This window comes from Capricornis sumatraensis, chromosome 16 (assembly GCF_032405125.1).
Source record: "Capricornis sumatraensis isolate serow.1 chromosome 16, serow.2, whole genome shotgun sequence".
Taxonomy (NCBI): Eukaryota; Metazoa; Chordata; class Mammalia; order Artiodactyla; family Bovidae; genus Capricornis; species Capricornis sumatraensis.
This window is the reverse complement of record NC_091084.1, coordinates 54820139-54840027: the sequence shown is the minus strand read 5'-3', so window position 1 is coordinate 54840027 and position 19889 is coordinate 54820139. Positions and strand designations below refer to the sequence as shown.

The following is a 19889-nucleotide window of genomic DNA, read 5'->3' as shown; positions in this document are numbered from 1 at the left end:
AGTGGCGTGGGAGCCTAATCTTAAAGCATGAGATCAGTGAGATGTACAAGATAGAAGAGCCGTTTTGTGCCAAAGGAACACTAAGAACAAAGACATGGATCTGTAGGGCCTCAGAGAGAGGGTGTGTGTTGGGGGTGGTCCTGGTGGGCTCATAGGCTGTGTTGGGGTAAGAGCAGCCCTGCCCCTTCTCACTCCTCACTTCCTGTTTTCCGTGCTTGGCTTTTAGGGTCATGGCCTCCGCAGGACTCTACAAGCTGGATGATGGGAAGCCTCACCTGAGCAACTGCTTTCCAGCCAAAAGCCTGCTTCGGATGCCAGAGGAAGGTCAGGTGACTTCTCAAATCAGAACCTTTGCCTCACACCCAGCACCTGCTTCAGAATGTTTCTAACACCCATGTCTTCCTCTTCAACCCATTCACTAATGTTCCCTGCCCCATCCTGTTCCTTCCCTTCTAATCCATCTTCCCCCCAGCAGCCTGAGAGTCTAATTTTTTTTTGTCCTATTTATGTATGTATTTGGGCTTACCAGGTAGCTCAAACAGTAAGGAATCTGCCTGCAATGCGGGAGACCTGGGTTCCATCCCTGGGTTGGGAAGATCCCCTGGAGAAGGGCATGGCAACCCACTCTAGTATTCTTGCCTGGAGAATTCCATGGACAGAGGAGCCTGGTGGGCTACAGTCCATGGGCTCGCAAAGAGTCTGACATGACTGAGCAACTAACACGTATCTGTGTTAAACATGTATCTGTTTAAAATGTCTTATTTTTACATAATTGTTCAAGATTACTTTTCATTTACAGTTATTACAAGATATTGGCTATATTCCCCATGTTGTACAGTACATCCTTGAGCCTAACTTACACCCAGGAGTTTGTACCCCCCATCCCTACATGGCCCCTCCATCCCTCTTCTCTGCTTGGAACCACTAGTTCTCTGTGTCTGTGAGTCTGCTTCTTCAATTTTTTTATTCACTAGTTTGTTGTATTCTTTAGAGTCTATCTATAAGCAATATCTTATATGGGCAGTTTTTCTCTTTCTCTCTCTGACTTATTTCACTTAATATAATGCCCTCGGGGTCCATCCATGTTGCAAATGGCCAAATTCCTTTTTAATGTTTAAGTAGTACCCCATTGTATATATGTCCCACAGATTTTATCTGTTCATCTGTTGATGGACGCTTAGGTTGTTTCCATGTCTTGGGCTGCTGCAAATAATGCTGCTTTGAACACTGAGGTATGTTTTTGAATTGGTAACTTTGGTTACCAGTTGCTTTTTTAAATTTATTTTTTTAAGTTATTTGCTTATTTTTGGCTGTGCTGGGTCTTTGTTGCTGCTCGGACTTTTCTCTAGTTGCAGTGCGTAGCAGCTGCTCTTTGTTGCAGTGTGTGAGCTTCTCATTGCAGCAGCTTCTCTTGTCATGGAGCACGAATTCTAGGGCATGTGGGCTTCCGTAGCTGCAGCGCATGGGTTCAGTAGCTGTGGTTCCCAGGCTCTAGAGCACAGACTCAATAGTTACGGCGCGGGCTTAGTTGCTCCATGGCATGTGGGATCCTCCCAGACCAGGGATCGAACTGGTGTCTCCTGCACTAGGAGGTAGATTCTTTACCACTGAGCTACAAAGGACGCCCAGTGACTTTGTCTTTTGTGAATATATACCCAGGAGAGGAATTTCTAGATCATATGGTTGTGCTATTTTTAATTTTTTGAGGAACCTCCATAATGTTTTCCGCTGGGGCTGCACCAGTTTCCATGCCCACTAACAGTGTACAAAGGTTCTCAGGGAACCTTCTAATGTACACCACAGTGTTCTCATCTGTTCAGTGAATTCCCACTGCTGTTCCTTTACCTTTCTGTTCTACCCCATGCCTTGATTTATGCCCTGTTTCATAGTGTTCTATTTTGATATAGCTTTTCTTTTAATTGCTTATTTTTTAATTGAAGGCTAATTGCTTTACAGAATTTTGTTGTTTTCTGTCCAACCTCAACGTGAATCAGCCATAGGTATACATATATCCCCTCCCTCTTGAACCCCCCTCCCATCTCCTTCCCCATCCCACCCCTCTAGGTTGGTACAGAGCCCCTGTTTGAGTTTCCTGAGACATACAGCAAATTCCCATTGGCTATCTATTTTACATATGGTAATGTAAGTTTCTGTGTTACTCTCTCCATACATCTCACCCTCTCCTCCCCTCTCCCCATGTCCATGAGTCTGTTCTCTATTCACATAGTTTTTAACCATTTGCCTGGAATGTTCCAGCTCTCATTCCAGTTGTCCAGACTCCTCCCATCCCACTGGCTCAGCTTGTCTCCCACATCTTTCAATAAGCCGTGTCCAGCTACTCCAGCCCTCAGCGCCCATCCTCCCTTGTGAGCCATCTTCCTTTCTGTGTTTCTTGTTTGATGTATAGTCATATTCTGCCTAGCTCCTAAATAAAGTGGCTTAAACTTGACTCTGCTAAATAGTTTTTCAACCATTTATCTAATTAAAGACTCCCCTGGGGAAGGGACCCCTCCTAATGCTGAGCAGAGTCCTGCACATGGAACACTGCTGAGAAGTGTGGTTTCACTGGATTGGATTTATTGCTTTGAAAGTGTAGAGCAAGGGAAAAGTACCTCTAGCTTACCCTGGATGGAGTGGCTTGCTGCTCACTCTGTACATGGAAGAACCATGTACAGTGGAAGAACCTTCTCCTTCAGCTTGTCCTCCCCACTTCTCTTGAGTGATTTTACTTTTCACATAGGACCTTCTTTGGCCACCTAGTTGTTTAAAACCTTCCTGTGGAGCTGTCAGTAAGAACTCATGATTTCACGCCCACACTCCCTCACACACACATAGATGGACAGAGAAATAAATATAGCTGTATATATCTTCATGTGTTAGTATACATATGTATATTTCCTGGCCCATGGAGGGTGATAATACCTCAGTTGCAAAGGGATGCTTGGCACCTTAGTGTTGGTTTCTAAATACCATTCTCCAATAAAAGAAGCCAGGGCTTCTCAGGCAAAAAGTTGTTTCTAGGGCTGAGTCAGGAAAAAATACACTTTGAGCCAGAAAATAAAGCAGTGCTCAGAAAAACAATGGAGGCAATTTGAAAGGACATAGGTGCCAACCTGAGGGAATGCCCAGTGGGCAAAGCTGGAACAGTATGAGCAGCAAAATAAATAAAGATAAAATTGGGTTGTAATCTGTAGAATAAGTTTTAATATACAGTCATGATCTCATACAATATAATTAAACTCTGATTACATAAATAAGTGGGGGGGGAAGAGCAGCTCTTCCTTACAATAGAATTCTAGTTAATAAATGTAGAAGGAATGAAGGAAATAGAAAATCACTATCAAAACATCACAATAATAATTTTTACAGGCAAGAAGCTCTACAATGTTCTTTAGAGAAATAGAACCAGTAGAATATGTGTGTCTCTCTGTATGTATATCCTGCATGTTTTGTTTTCATATACATATATGTGTATATATACGTGGACAAACACAGATAAATTATATATTTCAAGGAATTGGTTTATGAAATGTGGAGGCTGGCAAGTCTGAAATCTGTAGGACAGGCAGGCTGAAAACTCAGGTTTTCATGCTCATGCTGCAGTCTTAAGGCAAAATTTCTTCTTCCTTTGGGAAGCCTGTTTTTTTGTTTTTAAGGTCTCAGGTGAATGGGTAAGGCCCACACATTATCCATGGATTGTTTCAGGTACTTAAAGTCAACTGGTTGTCAGAAACACCTAGATTAGTATTTGATTGACTAACTGCTTACCATAGCCCAGCCAAGCTGACACATGAAATTAACCATCATAGATGCTAGAATTCATGGGTTAAAGTATGATGAAAAACAGGTTATTTGTATAGTCTTGAGCTGTCTTTATTAATTTCAAAGGGACTTCTTAGTAGAGTAACTAAGCTGACACCACCTTGGCTGAGTGATCAAAATTAACATCACCAGTAATAAGACATAATTGGCATCATGTGTGCTCTGATATGTTGTGCTGAGGAGGTCACAGCAGCACTTCTTGCCAAACTGCAAGGCCTTTAGTCTAAATTATGGGGGGGGGGGGAATCAAACAAACTCAAATTGCGAGACATCTTATAAAGCAATTGACTGTTGATTAGTACTCTTCAAAAGTGTCAGGATCACACAAGAAAAATAAAAACTGCAAAACTGTCACGGATTAGGGGAGACGAAGGTGATATGACAGCTAAATGAAATGTGAGTTCTTGGATAGGACCCTGGAACAGAAAGAGAGAATTAGTGAGGAAACTGATGAAAGTCAAATAAAGGCTGTAGATTAATTACTAATATTATGCCATTGCTAATTGCTTGGCTTCAGCCATTGCACTATGATTATATACGATGTTGCCATTCGGGAAACTGGGTGAAGGCTCTGTGTTACTTTTACAGCTTTTCTGGAAGTCTAAAATTATCCCCAAATGAAATTTACAGGTGTGGGGAAACCTTCCTATGGACAGATACTCTTTCTGCTAAAAGCCCACCACATTAGAACCGACACTCCTTATTCTGACCCTCAAGACCTTTCAGATCTGACTCTGCTGACCTCTTCAGCCTCATCTCTTTTCCTTCACGTCCATCTCCCGACACATTCCTTCCTGGGTGTGCGGGCAGTTTTGGCACCAGCTCAGGCTGGAGTGTTCAAGAGTTTGGACTGCTGGGATAGGACAAAGGTCCATGTGCTAGATGAGGGCAGCCCTGGGAAATGAGTGCCCGGGCTGTCGGGCCCCGGTGGGAATAGGGACTGGCTCACATCAGGCATAGGGCAGAAGCAGCATCCAAGAGCCAGGATTAGTAGCAGTACTCCGGTGAGCCAAGGCAAGCACCTGAGGCGGGGAATGGGCTATGTGGCAGGGAAACGGTGGTCAGAGGCACCAAGCTGGTCCCCACAGCTCTGTGCTGCTCTTCGCAGTCCCAATCTTTCATGCCTCTGAGTACTTTTTGTGCCCTTTTCTCTGCCCAGGCTACGTAGTTTTTCCCTCTTCACCTGGTCAACTTTCAACATACAAGACCCAGCTCATCCCCTAGGCTGGTAGCTCCCCACTCTAGGCTTCACAGCACTCTACATTTATTGAGCACCTTTGAATCCTCAGTCATATTCTCTATAGCCCCAACTCCTGCCACAAAGTCAGTGCTCAGAAAAGGTCTGAATGGATGATTGTGGGTGGGGGCTGTGGCTCAGGGTTCATTCAGCCACACTCAGTGCGGTAAGCTCTGTGTAGGCCTAGGGAACATTGAGATGAATGAATCAGAGCCTGTATTCTCATGGAGCTTTCATTCTAGACTGCAAGATAGGCAATAAACAAGTGAACAATGATAGATATTGAACAATGAAGAGTGAACAATGACCAGTATCTGTCCCTAGGAAGATTCCCCCCCCACCTGTAAATTTTCATCTGGGGATAATTTTAGACTTAAAGAAAAGCTGTAAAAATAAAACAGAGTTCCTATACAGTCTTCACCCAGTTTCCCTAATGTTAAATGAATAAATTACTGATGAAGGCGAGAACAGGTTCTAGAATGTTGTCACAGTTTTTATTGGATAGGCTTAGTAGTGAACCTCATATTCACTTTACTTGTGTACAATTTCTAGTTCTTTCTACAGTGGACATGTATTATTGAGTCTTTTTAAAATGGCAGCTGTCCTTTGATTTTTTTTTTTTTATCCTGCGCTCCTAACATGACCTTTGCCTTGTAACGATAGAATTCAGGGTAAGGTCCAGGAAGATGGAACCCATTGAGTTGGTGTCACACAATGGACTTTACCCAAGAGATAACAAATGGTGCAGTAACTAGCTGGCCCAGGAAAAAAGGATCTGCTTAACTGAGGATAGTCAGGAAAGGCTTCACAGAATAGGAAATACTTTATCTGCAATCATGAATGAACCATTAAGAGTTCAAAGGCAAAAATGTGGAGGAAAGAACTGGGCAAGTCATTCTACACTTTTGAGTCTTTGCCTTTTTGTCTGTAAAACAGGGGCAGTAGCATGTTTCATTGGGTTTGGAGGCCAATTAAATAAGACAGGTATATAGATGTTCCCCTGCCTCCCACAATCCCAGTTGTGGCACAGTATCTGGTGCATATTAGGTAAAGAGGAGCTAATTTTCATTTTTGCATTAAAGATAAACATTCTGGAAGGGCACTAGTTTGGGCTTTGAAGGAGTTTAGTCCTGTTCTCATCTTTTCAGCAGGCCGAGGACACTGGCTAGTGGCTCGGAAAGGTAGCCTCAAGAAGAAGCCCAAGAATGTGGCTGAGACAACAGCTGAAGGTCAGGAAGGCCAGAAGGTTTCTTTTGAGGTTGGAGGGAAGAAAGGGTCTCGACAGGAAAACCGGTCGGACACTCCTGGACAGGCGCTGGACCTGGCTTTTCTGGTGAGAGTGAATGCATTCTGGAAGGGCTGGCAGCACCAGCTGACGACTGTCTTGGTTGGGGGGTGGGGGGAGGGCGGTGGCAAGGCCTTGCCCTGCTTTTCACTGGTATGGTTACCTCCCATCCATCCCAAACTATTCTAATGGGCTTGGCAAATGGAGTGTAGCCAAGATGCTGAAGGGACCCAGAGCTTTCTTTATATGTGAAGTTTTCTTTACATCCGCTTTGTGAGTTAGGTGTTATCATCCCTGTTATATTGTTGCCATTGTGCAAATGAGAAAACTGAGGCCCCCAGAAGTAATGTGCCTTGGCCGAAGTTCCTCAGCTAGTAATGAGGACTCTAGTTTACCCTGGATTAGAACTACTCAGAATTAAAACTCTGGTCTATTGACTGTAAAGCCTGTGCCTTTACATTTTATCAGTGAAAAGTCTTCATTGAGCCAGAGAGACAAAGCAGTAGGTCAAGGTAAACAGTAAATTTAAAAATCCTATTCCAGCACCCTACTGGCTCAGTTGGTAAAGAAGCTGCCTGCAATACAGTAGGCCTGGGTTCGATCCCTGGGTCAGGAAGATCCCCTGGAGAAAGAAATGGCAACCCACTCCAGTATTCTTGCCTGGGAAATGCCATGGACAGAGGAGCCTGGCAGGCCACAGTCCATAGGGTCACAAGAGTCGGATGCAACTTAGCAACTAAACCACCACCACTATTCCAGCACATAGTAGGGTGTAAAGGCTTCTATTGTGCTCTGGGGAGACTCTCTAGGAGCAGGGGAACTAGGGAGCCTCACACACCACTACCTTTGTCCTTGGGGTTTAGTGTCTGGCTGAAAGCCAAGGATGCCAACTAGATATACCTAGTGTCTGGGTCAGGCTTTACAAAGAGGACTGGGATGGTAATTTTTATTTACTCTCTGCAATGCCTCAGTGGCTTTACACAGAAAGACCTATTTTGTAAACCAGTATTAATGTGCGGTCCAATGCTCAAAGCTTCCCAAGAAGAACTCCCTGGCAGCTTACTTAGTTCCCAGACTCTGCTTATGGTTCCTGCACAGATCAAATGTTGAAAGAGAACTTTAAGGAGGCATCTCACCTCAAGGTGGGTAGCATAGGCTTTTTGCAGAATACTGTGGCATTTCTTTGATTATCAGGTCCACTTCTCATTAGGGATGAGGAAGACTGAAGCAGTAGTACTGAGAAGGGGCAGAACCACTTCCCATAGTGCTCTTCTTTTCCCCTTTATTTTCAGCATTTCAACATATCCACATTGAGATCACTTGTTACAATTCTGAGATGACTGCAAAACTCTGGTCATCACATTTAAAGCATAACATACAGAGGTAGAAAAGGAAACATCACTGTCTTATATTGATTTTTAAATATAAGCAGCTTCCCAGAACTGGCCTCCTATCCCCAGCAGCCTGCGTCTCATTGGCCAAACATATATCACAAGTCCCAGCAGTCACTGGTTAGGGGACCGTGACCACCTTGCTTGGATTAGAGAAAGTCAAGACTTAGCCTGTAGAGCGGGGGTTGAAGGATACATCTAGTTAGAGAAATGTGAATGATATTGGGTTCTTTCACAATGAGAAGTAGAGAAGTGGCTCTAGAGAAATGAGCTAACAATGTCTGGTATAATGGTTTCTCTCCACCCTTTTCTTTCTTCTCATCCTCTATGTGTGTCAGATACAGCAGTTTTTGTAAAATTGCCATCAACCCTCTGCCAAAAAACCTCTTGACAGCTTTCCATTGACTGTGGGCTAAAATCCACAATTCTTTGCAGAGCCACCGTGAATCCACACGATCTAATGAGTGGGACACAGAGAGTAAGAACAGATTTGTGGTTGTCAGGGGGAGGGGGTTGGAAGAGGGATGGAGTGGGACCTTGGGGTTAGCAGAGATGGATATATCATATAACATCATATTATGTTATGATTAGTGATAACAATATGTCACTAGCTATATATTCACTATCCTATGATAAACCATAAAGGGAAAGGACATAAGAAAAAGAACATATATATAACTGAATCACTTTGCTGTATAGCAGTAATTAACAACATTGTGAATCAACTATACTTCAATAAAACATTTTTTAAAAGATTTGAACTTCCAGTTATAAGATAAAGAGGTTCTAGGAATGTAATATGCATGCTCAGTCACTGAGTCCTGTCTGACTCTTTGAGACCCCATGGACTGAAGCCTGCCAGGCTCACTGTCCATGGGATTTCCCAGGCAAGAATAGTGGAGTGGGTTGCCATTTCTTCCCACAGAAGAATGTAATATACGACATGATAAATATAATTAATGTTGCTCTATGTCATATATGAAAATTAAGAGTATAAAATCCTAAGAGTTCTCACCATAAGAAATTTTCTATTTCTTTAATTTTGTGTCTAAATGAGATGATGGATGTTTACTAAACCTACTGTGATTATCATTTCCTAATGTATGTAAGTCAAATCACAATGCTGTACACAAACTAATATTGTGCTACATGACAATTATATTTCAATAAAACTGGAAGAAAAATTGTTAGAGGGACTTCCCTGGTGGTCCAGGGTTAAGAAACTGCCTTCCAGTGCAGGGGATGTGGGTTTGATCCCTGGTCGGTGAACTATTCATTGGTGGACTGATGCTGAAGCTGAAGCTCCAATACTTTGGCCACATGATTCAAAGAGCCGACTCATTGGAAAAGACCCTGATGCTGGGAAAGATTGAAGGCAAGAGGAAAAGGGGGCGACCGAGGATGAGACGGTTGGATGGCATCACCAACTCAATGGAAATGAGTTTGAGCAAGCTCCAGGCATTGGTGATGGATAGGGAAGCCTGACTGCAGTCCATGAGATCACAAAGAGTTGGATACAACTGAGCGACTGAACTGAACTGACTTAGCCTGTAGAGCAGGGTTTGAAGGATACATCTAGTTAGAGAAATGTGAATGATATTGAGTTCTTTCACAATGATAAGTAGAGAAGTGGCTCTAGAGAAATGAGCTAACAATATCTGGTATGGTGGTTTCTCTCCACCCTTTTCTTTCTTCTCATCCTCTATGTATGTCAGATACAGCAGTTTTTGTAAAATTGCCATCAGCCCTCTGCCAAAAAATCTCTTGACAGCTTTCCATTGACTGTGGGCTAAAATCCACAATCCTTTGCAGAGCCACCATGAATCCGCATGATCTAATGAGTGCGTCCATAACCTTACCTACCTGTTTTTCATCCTCTCAGAAACACCTTGCTTTCATTTGCCTGAATAGCATTTACAAACCCTGCCACCCACTCTCATGGGACCAGCTCATACTTAGCACTTAAGGTATCAGCTGAACTATTCCTCAAATAGGTACTTCCTCACTTCTACACTAAGATAAGGATCTCCCATTACTGTCTCCCAGTGGCTTCTTTAATTTCTCCTTTAAAATACTTACTGTATTTGTAAATACTTGCTTGCTCATTGGCTTCCATGCAGTTTTAAGCTTTATGAAGGCATGAAATACTTCTGCTTTTCTTTGTTGTCTTTTAAGTTCCCAGTTCCATGCCTAACCATAAAGGCACCATAACTAAGTGATTAACTGAAAGAAGGAATGAGGTTTGGTTAAATAGAAATAGCAACTTCAAAGTTGAGATTTTTCTTCTACCTTTTAATTGTGAAGGACAATATATGGTAGTCCTAAGAGCACAGTGTTTAGTAATTACAGATTTGGATTCAAATCATAGGTCCATCACTTATTGGCTGTGGAACCTTAGGGAAGTCATTTTCTCTCTCTTAGCCTTATTTTTCTCATTTATGAAGACATATATTCCCTTATGTCAAGGAGTTTAGTTAGGATTAGGAGAAAGTCGTTTTTTTTTTTTTTGGCCACACTGAATGGCCTATAGGCTCTTTAGTTCCACAGCCAGGGATCAAACCTGCACCCTTTGCATTGGAAATACAGAGTCTTAATCAATGGACCACGAGAGAAGTCCCAGGAGAAAGTTTCTTGGTATATTTAGCGTGACACATGGCCCAAAGTACTGCTGGCCCAAAGTAGTATATAAATATTTGGCGAATAAATGAATGGATGAGCAAACACAAAAGTTATGACAAGTGTTTTGGTAATGCCCCAGAAATAAAGGTTTTATTCTAAGAACCAGTTAGAGAAAGTGGAGCTCTGAAAAGACAGAGAAGGAACAGAGAGGAATGCGGCCTCCTAAGAGCCCCATAAAGTCAATGTTTCCACCCCTATCTTACATACAAGAAACAGAGAAGGGAGAGCCGAGGTGGCAGCTTGATTCTGAGCAGCTCCAAAGCCTGTTCTTCCACTGTACCAGGCTGCCCTCCTCACCAGGGAGTCATTTGTTGTTTTGGCCAATTATATGAGCTTTGCTGGGGCCTTGAGTGCTGATTCTTTGTATTGTGTTGCAGCTGAAGCACCACTGTGTGAAGGATCCATCAGACCTCTGCAGCATTAACGTGAGCGGCCTGAAGTTCTCCAAGGTACGGCTAGCCACCAGAGGTGTAATTATGGTGAGCTACTCCTGAGGTGGCTCCTGTCTGATTGACCATCATAACTTCCAGAGTCTCTGGGAACTGGGAATCTGGGCATAGGAAGGAGGAGAGTCACACAGAGACTTGCTGGGTGGAAACAACATTCACAGACACTGTCTTTTGCTATAGATTTGGTATTGCCATTATCCCATGTGAGGTGAGTTAAAGGAAATAAATAACCTTATGGAAGTGGTTGAATGTGCATAGAATTTTATTGGGGTATGATTCATTGTGTGCAGAGAGTTCCCATCAGAAGAGCCTACAGGAGAAATTTCTCTCAGGTTTCAGTGCCAGGAATGGTATTGGTTCTCCCAAGATGCTGATAACTGGTGTTTTTTTGTTTGTTTGTTTGTTTTTTAACATGGCATGCTGGGTCTTTCCTGAGCAGCTATCGAACCCATGCCCCCTGCATTGGGAGGGTGGAGTTTTAATCACTCAACCTCCAGGGAAGTCTTGGTTTGTTCTTAACTCACAGACTCTGTGACTTATATAATGAGTCATGTTTCTTTCCTTGCACTGGCTAATGGGTAGCTTGGAGCTAGATTTGTGGCCTGTCATCCCCAGTATATATATTATAGCCCATATTTTTAATTTGTAGGCCTTCCATGGCATATAAAGAGAGATTGCTTGTAGAATACCACACAGAAATTAAAATGTATTAACGTAAGTAAATCTCAAAAGATCTGTGTATCTCAACACAAGTGAATCTTAAACATGTGGTGTTGAGTGAAGAAAGTAGGTTGCAGAATGGTATCTACAGTATCATGGCACTTAATATAAAATTTTAAAACATGTAAATAATAACTATATATGGCTTGTGGATACACATACATGTAATGCAAGTATTAAAGAGATGTGGGATGATCACCAATTCAGGATAGTTGTATTTTATGAGAGGGAGGGTAGGGATATGTTGCAGGGATATCAACTCTCTGTAGTGTTTTATTTCTTTAAAGAAATTTGAAGCAGAGACAGCATAATATTCAGACTTACTAAAGCTGGATAGTGGTTACATGGGCCTTCAGAGTAACACTTACCACACTTTGCTGACTATTTGAATTATTTCATAATAGGAAAATAAAAGAAGTAGAAAAGCCCTTCTTGCCTTCAGCAAGTAAATGCTCCTGTTCTTAACCCTGAAGTCTTTGCTCCTTCTGACAGCAGCCCTGGAGCTTCAGCAAGGCCTCCAAGCAGGGAACTAATCTTGTGTTCTTTGAAATGCCCTTTCACAGGCTAAGGAAAAGGATTTCAAGCATTTTAATTCAGTGATTTACATCAATGCCTCAGAAAACCTGCTTCCTCTAGGTAAGTTTTCTTCCTGAAAACCACCTCCTGCTTCCTGGCTGCCAGTCTTTCATGTTAGAAGTTGCCTGTCTGTTCACCTATAACGCCATACATCTTTTTTTTGGAGTGCAACGAGCTAGGTGTGGGAGAACACACAGACCTGGATTCCAGCCCAGAGCCAGCACTACCTATGCAGAACACTTCTCTGTGAGCTGCTGCTTCTCTCTCTATAAATGGAGATGATCCCCTTCCTTTCTTCCTCCCTAATGCAGGATACTTTGTAGACTCAGACAGGATCAGTACGGTCAGCCCTCCATGTCTGTGTTTTCCACATCTATGGATTCAACCAAACAAGGATATAAAAAATTTAGAAAAAATCCCAAGAAGTTCCAAAAAGTAAAATTTGAGTTTGCCATGCACTGGCAACTATTTACATAGCATTTATATTATATTTACAACTACTTACAGAACATGCTTCCTTGGAGGCTCAGTTGGTAAAGAATCTGCCTGCAACGCAGGAGACCTGGGTTCGATCCGTGGATTGAGAAGATGCCCTGGAGGAGGGCATGGCAACCCACTCCAGTATTCTTGCCTGGAGAACCCCCATGGACAGAGGAGCCTGGCGGGCTGTGGTCCATATGGAATCACAGAGTCGTACATGACTGAGCGACGCAGCACAGCACAGAGCATTTACTTTATGTTCAGTATTAGTAATCTAGAGATGATTTAACGTGTACAGGAGGCTGTGTGCAGGTTATATGCAAATACTACATCAATTTATACAAGGCCCTTGAGCTTCCACAGATTTCCATGTCCTTGGTGGTGATGCAAGATGGAGGTGGAGGTTGGGGATTGGGGTAGGGGGTGTGTATGTAGGGGTGGGTGGTCCTGGAACCAGTCTCCTACCCATACCAAGGGACTGTATGTAAAAAGTTTTTAAGTCCCTGAGAACTCCTATAGGAGTGTAAAGCCTTCTCGTTTATTCAGCAAATCCACAGCGACCCCTGCTGGGTGTCAGGACAGTATCCTGTTTGGCTTTTAGCAATCAGTGTGTCCAGTTTTCTGTGCTTCTGAGCTCAGTTATAGCAGGATACGGTAAGTGCAACAGTAGAGGGAATCAGAAAATCAACTGGGCCATCAACTGGGCCTTGAGTGTCAGAAGATACTTGTGAGAAAAGAAGTATGTAAGCTGAGACCTAAAACACGAATAGGAGTGACTCAGAAGGTGAGAAGGCATTTCTGGCCAACAGAACAACAGATAGGGGCCAGCAGTGCCTGATCAGGGACCCTGAAGAAGCTTTGTACGTGTGCAAGAGGTATAGGCAGAGAGAATGGAGACTAGGAAGGTGGGCAAGGGGCCCCATATTATCAGGGGCACTAAGTGACGTGGACTTAACTCTGCAGGCAAAAGAAAACCTTGGAAGGCTTTGAAATAGAGACTCAGTAGTGGCTGTGAGGAGCATGGATTGTAAGATGGGAGCCAGGAAACCTGGGAGATGGTTGCATTTTTCCAGGAGAAGGGAGGTGAGGCCTCAGCTGGGGCTGTGGCCATAAGGGTAGAGGGGATTGAGAGAGACAGAGAGAGAGAGGAGGTAGAAATACACCAGACATGGTAACTAAGGGGCATGTAAAGAAAGAGAAGAACCAAGGGGATTTACTGAGACAGACAGCAGTATAGGAAAGGCAGGTTTAGGGATAAATAGGATGAATTCAGTTTTGAATGCATGGAGTTTGAAGGGTGTTTTTAAAGAAGTGTGTGACAAAGTCCCTGTCCTTGAGGAAACAGTGTGGTCTCTTAGGAGCCTGAGTTTGAAAACAAAGGCAAGCAGGCATATGGAAAGATGTTCAACCTCACTAATAAATAAAAGAGCATCCAAGAACTATTATATGCGTATCAAATATTGACAGAAATGAGGACTGATGACTGCCAGCATTGGTAGGGAAATGGGTAGTCTCATATTCAAATGGAATAAATTGGTGCAACATCTTTGGAAGGTAGTTTGGCAGTATCTCTTAACATAGTCTAGTAGTTCCACTCCCAAAATTTATTCTACAGAAACACACTTGAACAAGGATGTTCATTGGAAATACCCTGAAAGCACATGTTTCTATTTGACTCTGTAGAACATTCCAACTCACAAAACCAACATAGGCCACACTTGACACCAGGTTCACTTAGAAGGCTCTGGGTAATTCCCCACGTATGCCAGCAGCACAGCATCAGCACTTCATGTTCAGTGGAATCCTCACGGCAGTTCCTGAGCAGTTCATGTAGCTGTTCAGGTAGCCATCCGTAAGCCACTGGCTGCTCTCAATGGGTTGATGCCAGCACTCTGGCTTAGAAGCCTTTTTCACCACAGGAGCAAATAGCTGTTGTTATAATCCATACACAAAGCCCCCAGAGTTCTGAAAAGGACATGGCCAATCATAGGAGTGCCCACACACAGAGAAGCCCAAAGTTATGGTGCCCCCTTCAGATAGGTATAGTTCTTTTTTAGTTTCTCCTAGTCCAGATGTGACTTACCAACCTGGGGTCATTTTTACCACAGCAGTTTTGCTTAATAACACAGTGACTGTACCATTTTTATTCCGGTTACCAATGGAAGAGGGCTAGAAAGTTAACATAAGGTCCAGTTCTCAAGCAGAAGGGGAAGTGTTCTTAACCTTTTATTCAGATAATCTAGCCACTATCCCTAGGGGGTATGGTTAAATAAAATAGGGTATGTCTATACTGTAGAACATAATTCAGACATTATGCATATCTGTATGTTTTGACTTAGAACATCTTTAAATCATATTGTTAAGGGGAAAAAAAAGCAAGTCATAGTACAATGTGTGTAGTATGAGTCCCTTTTTGTAGAAAGAAGTGTGTATGTTTCAGTATACACATAAAAAGTCTAGAGTATTATATGTGAAACTTTGAATAGTTATCTCTAGGTATTGAGATTAAAAAGAACTTTTATTTTTCTGTTTTTTAAAAAAACTTTGGTGGAAATGTTTACTTTTATAATCAGAGATAATAAGGATCATTTTTTAAAATGGGCTTTGGAGTTAGATTCAGTTCTTGATCTTTCCATTTAGCAATTCTGTTTCTAGCAAATCACTTAGCCAGGTTGAGCCTTGGATTCTTCAGCAGTGGAATGGAAGTAGTAATCACTCTTTTCAGAGTTGTTAGAGAGTAAGAATCCCTGTAAGTAAAGCACTTTACACAATGCTAACCCAGTGGGAACCCAGTAAATGACCACTATTTTATCTTCCTGTTATGTCTTTTACAAGTTACAGTTTCCCTCTTTCTCCTCCCTCTTTAGAGGCATTTCACACGTTTCCAGTCTTAAAGGAACTGGAGCTCGCATTTAACGGCATCAAAACAGTCTACGTGAAATACGGAGACTTTAAGTCCTTGGAAGTAAGTTGGAGGTAGGGAGTTTTTGGTGCCCACCTGTTTCCCTGTAAGGAATGGGTATAAGGAGTCTAGTGATCATAATTTGGGGGAAGGAGATCTCTGGGCCTTTATAGCTACCTTGCTTCAGGTGGTCCTCTGGGGAGGGTGGTGGAATTGGTGGTGATGATAAAGGAGTGGGTTGGTGGAGGTGAAGGCATTATACCTATGCCCATGGTCTTGGAAAACAAATGGCAAAGTAGTCTGTCGAGGAGAGTGGGTTTAAATAGAGTATTTTAGGAAAGAGAATTTGAGGGGTGATCTGGATCCATGGGGTTGGGGCATGGGGGTTAAGTGCTAGGCACAGCAGACTGGCCCAGCTGAATGAGAGGTGTTGTAAACTTATTCCTGAGACCCACCCTGGTATGAATCAGCCAGATTGGTTCTAATGAGCTTGGATAAGGTTATGGGCCATAGACTCAGGGATGAGTGTGAAATAAAACATGGTCTCTCTAAGTTCTATAGCAAACTCTTGACATCTATATATCCACAGCTGTTTTGTATTTGAAAATATTTTTTTAAATTACACTCTTCTTAGAAATCTTTCTCTTAGATTTCCCATAGTCATGCATCTTCTATACATGTTCTCATACTTCAAGTTAATCACCTATCAGCATCTATGAAAACTTTAGGGTAATTTTGTTTCACAAAAAAGCAAAGCTTTTGTCACCACTTGAGAATCTGCGTGCACAGAGAGTAGAGAACAGCAGAGCTGGATTGAGGTGTGGGGCAGGCATCTGGCCAGGCTCACTCACTAAGTAATGGGCTCTTCCTTACATGGTGGCCTTCTAGAAAAGCTTCAGAGTCACACCTCAGCAAAGTGTCGGCATGTCATGATCCTTGGGGTTTACCTCAAAGAACTGGTAACTTAAATCATTTAATGTACAAACATCAAGAGACAGCCATTCTTCATAAAAACCTCATTTAACCCAGTCTGACCAGAGAGAAACCTTCCACAAGAGTGCACTTTTAGGAGTTACGTGCCAAAGTTTTAAGGTGTTTTAACCACCTGGGATGGTGATCTTCCTGAAGTGGATTATACGTCCTTGTATTTTTAAAGCATGCTATACTGAATGTAATGGTACCTTTTCTCCATGGTTTCCAGTCATATTGAGGCTCACAGTGCTTTACTATGATTTCTGACAGGAGTGGTTCTCATACTTACCCAGGAAGTGAAGTTTTTGAAAATCCAATAAAACAAGGAGAGAGAGAGAGAGAAAATTTACAACAACTCATGCAGCTTTGTGCTAGGTTAAAAAACATGTTATACCAGAGTTTATTATAGACAGAGGGAAACAGGTTCCAGAAGCTCTAGAGATATAGGGAGCCACTTTTTTACCCACAGGCCTGGGAGCTTCTTACAGGTTTCCATTAATTTGTTATTTTGCTTTTTAAAAAGTAGTTATTGAGCTCCTGTGTGTTGTACATTGTTCAGAGACTCCTACATTCCTTACCCCAACCATTTCACACTCCTACTTCAAGTGCCTGTGGGCCCACAGGGAGGGGACGTGACTACAGGCACTGACCCTTCAGCTGACTTACTGGTTGATCATTAATTGACTTTTTGGAGGCCCTGCCTCATAGTGTGATTGCAACTGATGAAGATTATTTATCCAGCAGACCAATCCTATCCAACGGAATTTGTTTACATAAGAGAACAAAGTCAAGATTCAGAATGTAAATGAGAAGAGGAAATCTCCTGCTTATTTATTCCCCCTCTCTCTATGGTTTGCGAGGGCTCTCTAAGAAAAAGGATAAGATATCCTGTCAGATATCCTGAATTTGCAGCCAATAGCAGTGAATACTTTAATGTGTGATGAAACTTGATGTCACTCAGCAGATGCAACATCCAAGTTAGGAATCTTCTCTCCTTGTTTGCCAGAAGGGCTGTCACCCAGAGTAGAACTCTTCAGGAGTCAGTTTAGAAAAACAGCTTTGTCATGATTTGATTCTCTGTACGCAAGTCTGAAAAAGAGTCAGCTGGAGAACTGCCTTAAAAGTCAGGACACCTTGTTTGCAGTCTTGGTCCACCACTGCTTTTCCCTAACCTCCTTGTCCAAATAACTTACCCTCTCGGTGGAACTTATGTCTCCCCCTCTGTAAATTCTGGGCCAGCTGTGAAATTCTTTGCCCTGCAAGTTCTAAGACTGTTCATTTCTTTGAACTGTCCTTACTTCCATAGAAAGCAGATTTGGATCCAACATTAAGTAGCCCAAACAGCCAGAGCAAGGGTCAGCAAACTTTTTCTGTAAGAGGCCAGTGACTGTTTTAGGCTACGCAGCCCCTAGGGTTATAACTAGTCGTAACTGTCATAACTAGTCCACTCTGCTGTTGTAGAAGGAAAGCAGCTGTAGACAATATGTAAGCAAATAGGCAGAGCTGTGTTCTCATAAAACTTTATGATGCTGAAGTTTGAATTTTATTTAATTCTCATACAATGTTATATTATTGTGTTTTTTTCCCCCAACCATTTAAAAACATACAAAGCGTTCTTAGCTCACAGGCCATACGAAACAGACAGCAGGCTGGATATGGCTTACAGGCCTTCGTTTGCCAATTTCTGAGCTAGAACACTGATGGAACAGCTCAGTATGGTTGGAATGCAGTGAGACACAGTAGAATATGGTGATAGATGAGCCCAGGAGGAAACAGAAGAGACTGTAGAGAGCCTTGGAAGCCTTTTTAAGAACTCTGACCCTTATCCTATGGATAGTAGGGATCCACTGAAGTATTTGGAGCTGACGAGTAATAGGGTACAAACTATATTTTAGAAAAACCACTGTAGCGTGGCTGTTGTATAAAGAATGGATCGGAAGGAACATATGTGAGAAGTAGTAAGGAGATAGAATCCATAGGCTCTGTTGACTGTCCACGTATGTGTATGGAGGAGAGAATTATCCCCATCTTTATCTGTTTACCCAAGCCAGATTTCCAGGTGTTCCTTCTTGAAATCTTCTCTCTCTGCCCCTGCCAAGTGGGATAGCCCATTTGTGTGAATTCTCATTGGAATTTGCTGATGGTGGCATGAGCTCGGCAGTGCTTTGGTGCTGGGCATCTTTCATGGCCTGTGCAGTCCAATCAAGCCCACTCTATACCATGGGCTCTAGTCATACCCAAACCATTTGCAGATCTCAGAATAAGCAAGGCTGCCTTCTGCCTCCTGACTTCTTTACATGCCACTTGCTGTGCTGTATGTCTTTCTGGCCTTAACAATTTCAGTTCAGTTCAGTCGCTCAGTCGTGTCTGACTCTTTGCGACCCCATGGACTGCAGCATGCCAGGCCTCCCTGTCCATCACCAACTCCTGGAGCTTGCTCAAACTCATGTCCATCGAGTTGGCGATGCCATGCCACCATCTCATCTTCTGTTGTCCCCTTCTCCTCCTGCCTTCAATCTTTCCCAGCATCAGGGTCTTTCCCAGTGAGTCAGTTCTTTGCATCAGGTTAATACAGTCAATACTTTGCAAAGTATTGGAGTTTCAGCTTCAACATCAGTCCTTCCAATGAATATTCAGGACTGATTTCCCTTAGGATTGACTGGTTTGATCTCCTTGCAGTTCAAGGGATTCTCAAGAGTCTTCTCCAACACCACAGTTCAAAAGCATCAGTTCTTCGGCACTCAACTTTCTTTTTAGTCCAACTCTCACATCGATACATGACTATTGGAAGAACCATAGCTTTGACGAAACAGACCTTTGTTGGCAAAGTGATGTCTCTGCTTTTTAATATGCTGTCTAGGTTGGTCATAACTTTTCTTCCAAGGAGCAAGCGTCTTTTAATTTCATGGCTGCTGTCACCATCTGCAGTGATTTTGGAGCCCAAAAAAAACAAAGTCTGTCACTGTTTCCATTGTGTTCCCATCTGTTTGCCATTAAGTGATGGGGCTGGATGCCATGACCTTAGTTTTTTGAATGTTGAGTTTTAAGCCAACTTTTTCACTCTCTGCTTTCACTTTCATCAAGAGGCTCTTTAGTTCTTTGCTTTCTGCTGTATGGGTGGTATAATCTGTGTATCTGAGGTTATTGATATTTCTCCCTGCAGTCTTGATTCCAGCTTGTGCTTCATCCAGCCTGGCAACTTGCAACATGATGTACTCTGCATATAAGTTAAATTAGCAGGGTGACAATATACAGCCTTGATGTATTCCTTTCCCTATTTGGAACCAGTCCATTGTTCCATGTCCAGTTCTAACTGTTGCTTCTTGACCTGCATGCAGATTTTTCAGGAGGGAGGTCAGGTAGTCTCGTATTCCCA

General features: G+C 42.7%; 1 protein-coding gene across 4 annotated transcripts in view; it reads left to right on the top strand.

Annotated features, from left to right (window-relative positions):
• Window positions 1–230: 230 nt before the first annotated feature.
• The window catches only part of XRRA1 (X-ray radiation resistance associated 1), a 58946-nt gene continuing 39287 nt past the window's right edge, over window positions 231–19889 (top strand). For 3 of the 4 annotated variants that reach the window (XM_068988550.1, XM_068988549.1, XM_068988547.1), the window contains exons 1-5: window positions 231–324; window positions 6211–6392; window positions 10792–10863; window positions 12147–12219; window positions 15507–15604. In XM_068988550.1, coding sequence (XP_068844651.1) covers window positions 231–324; window positions 6211–6392; window positions 10792–10863; window positions 12147–12219; window positions 15507–15604 — 519 coding nt within the window. The remainder of the gene's footprint in view (window positions 325–6210; window positions 6393–10791; window positions 10864–12146; window positions 12220–15506; window positions 15605–19889) is intronic. The other variant, XM_068988548.1, reaches the window with a different exon arrangement.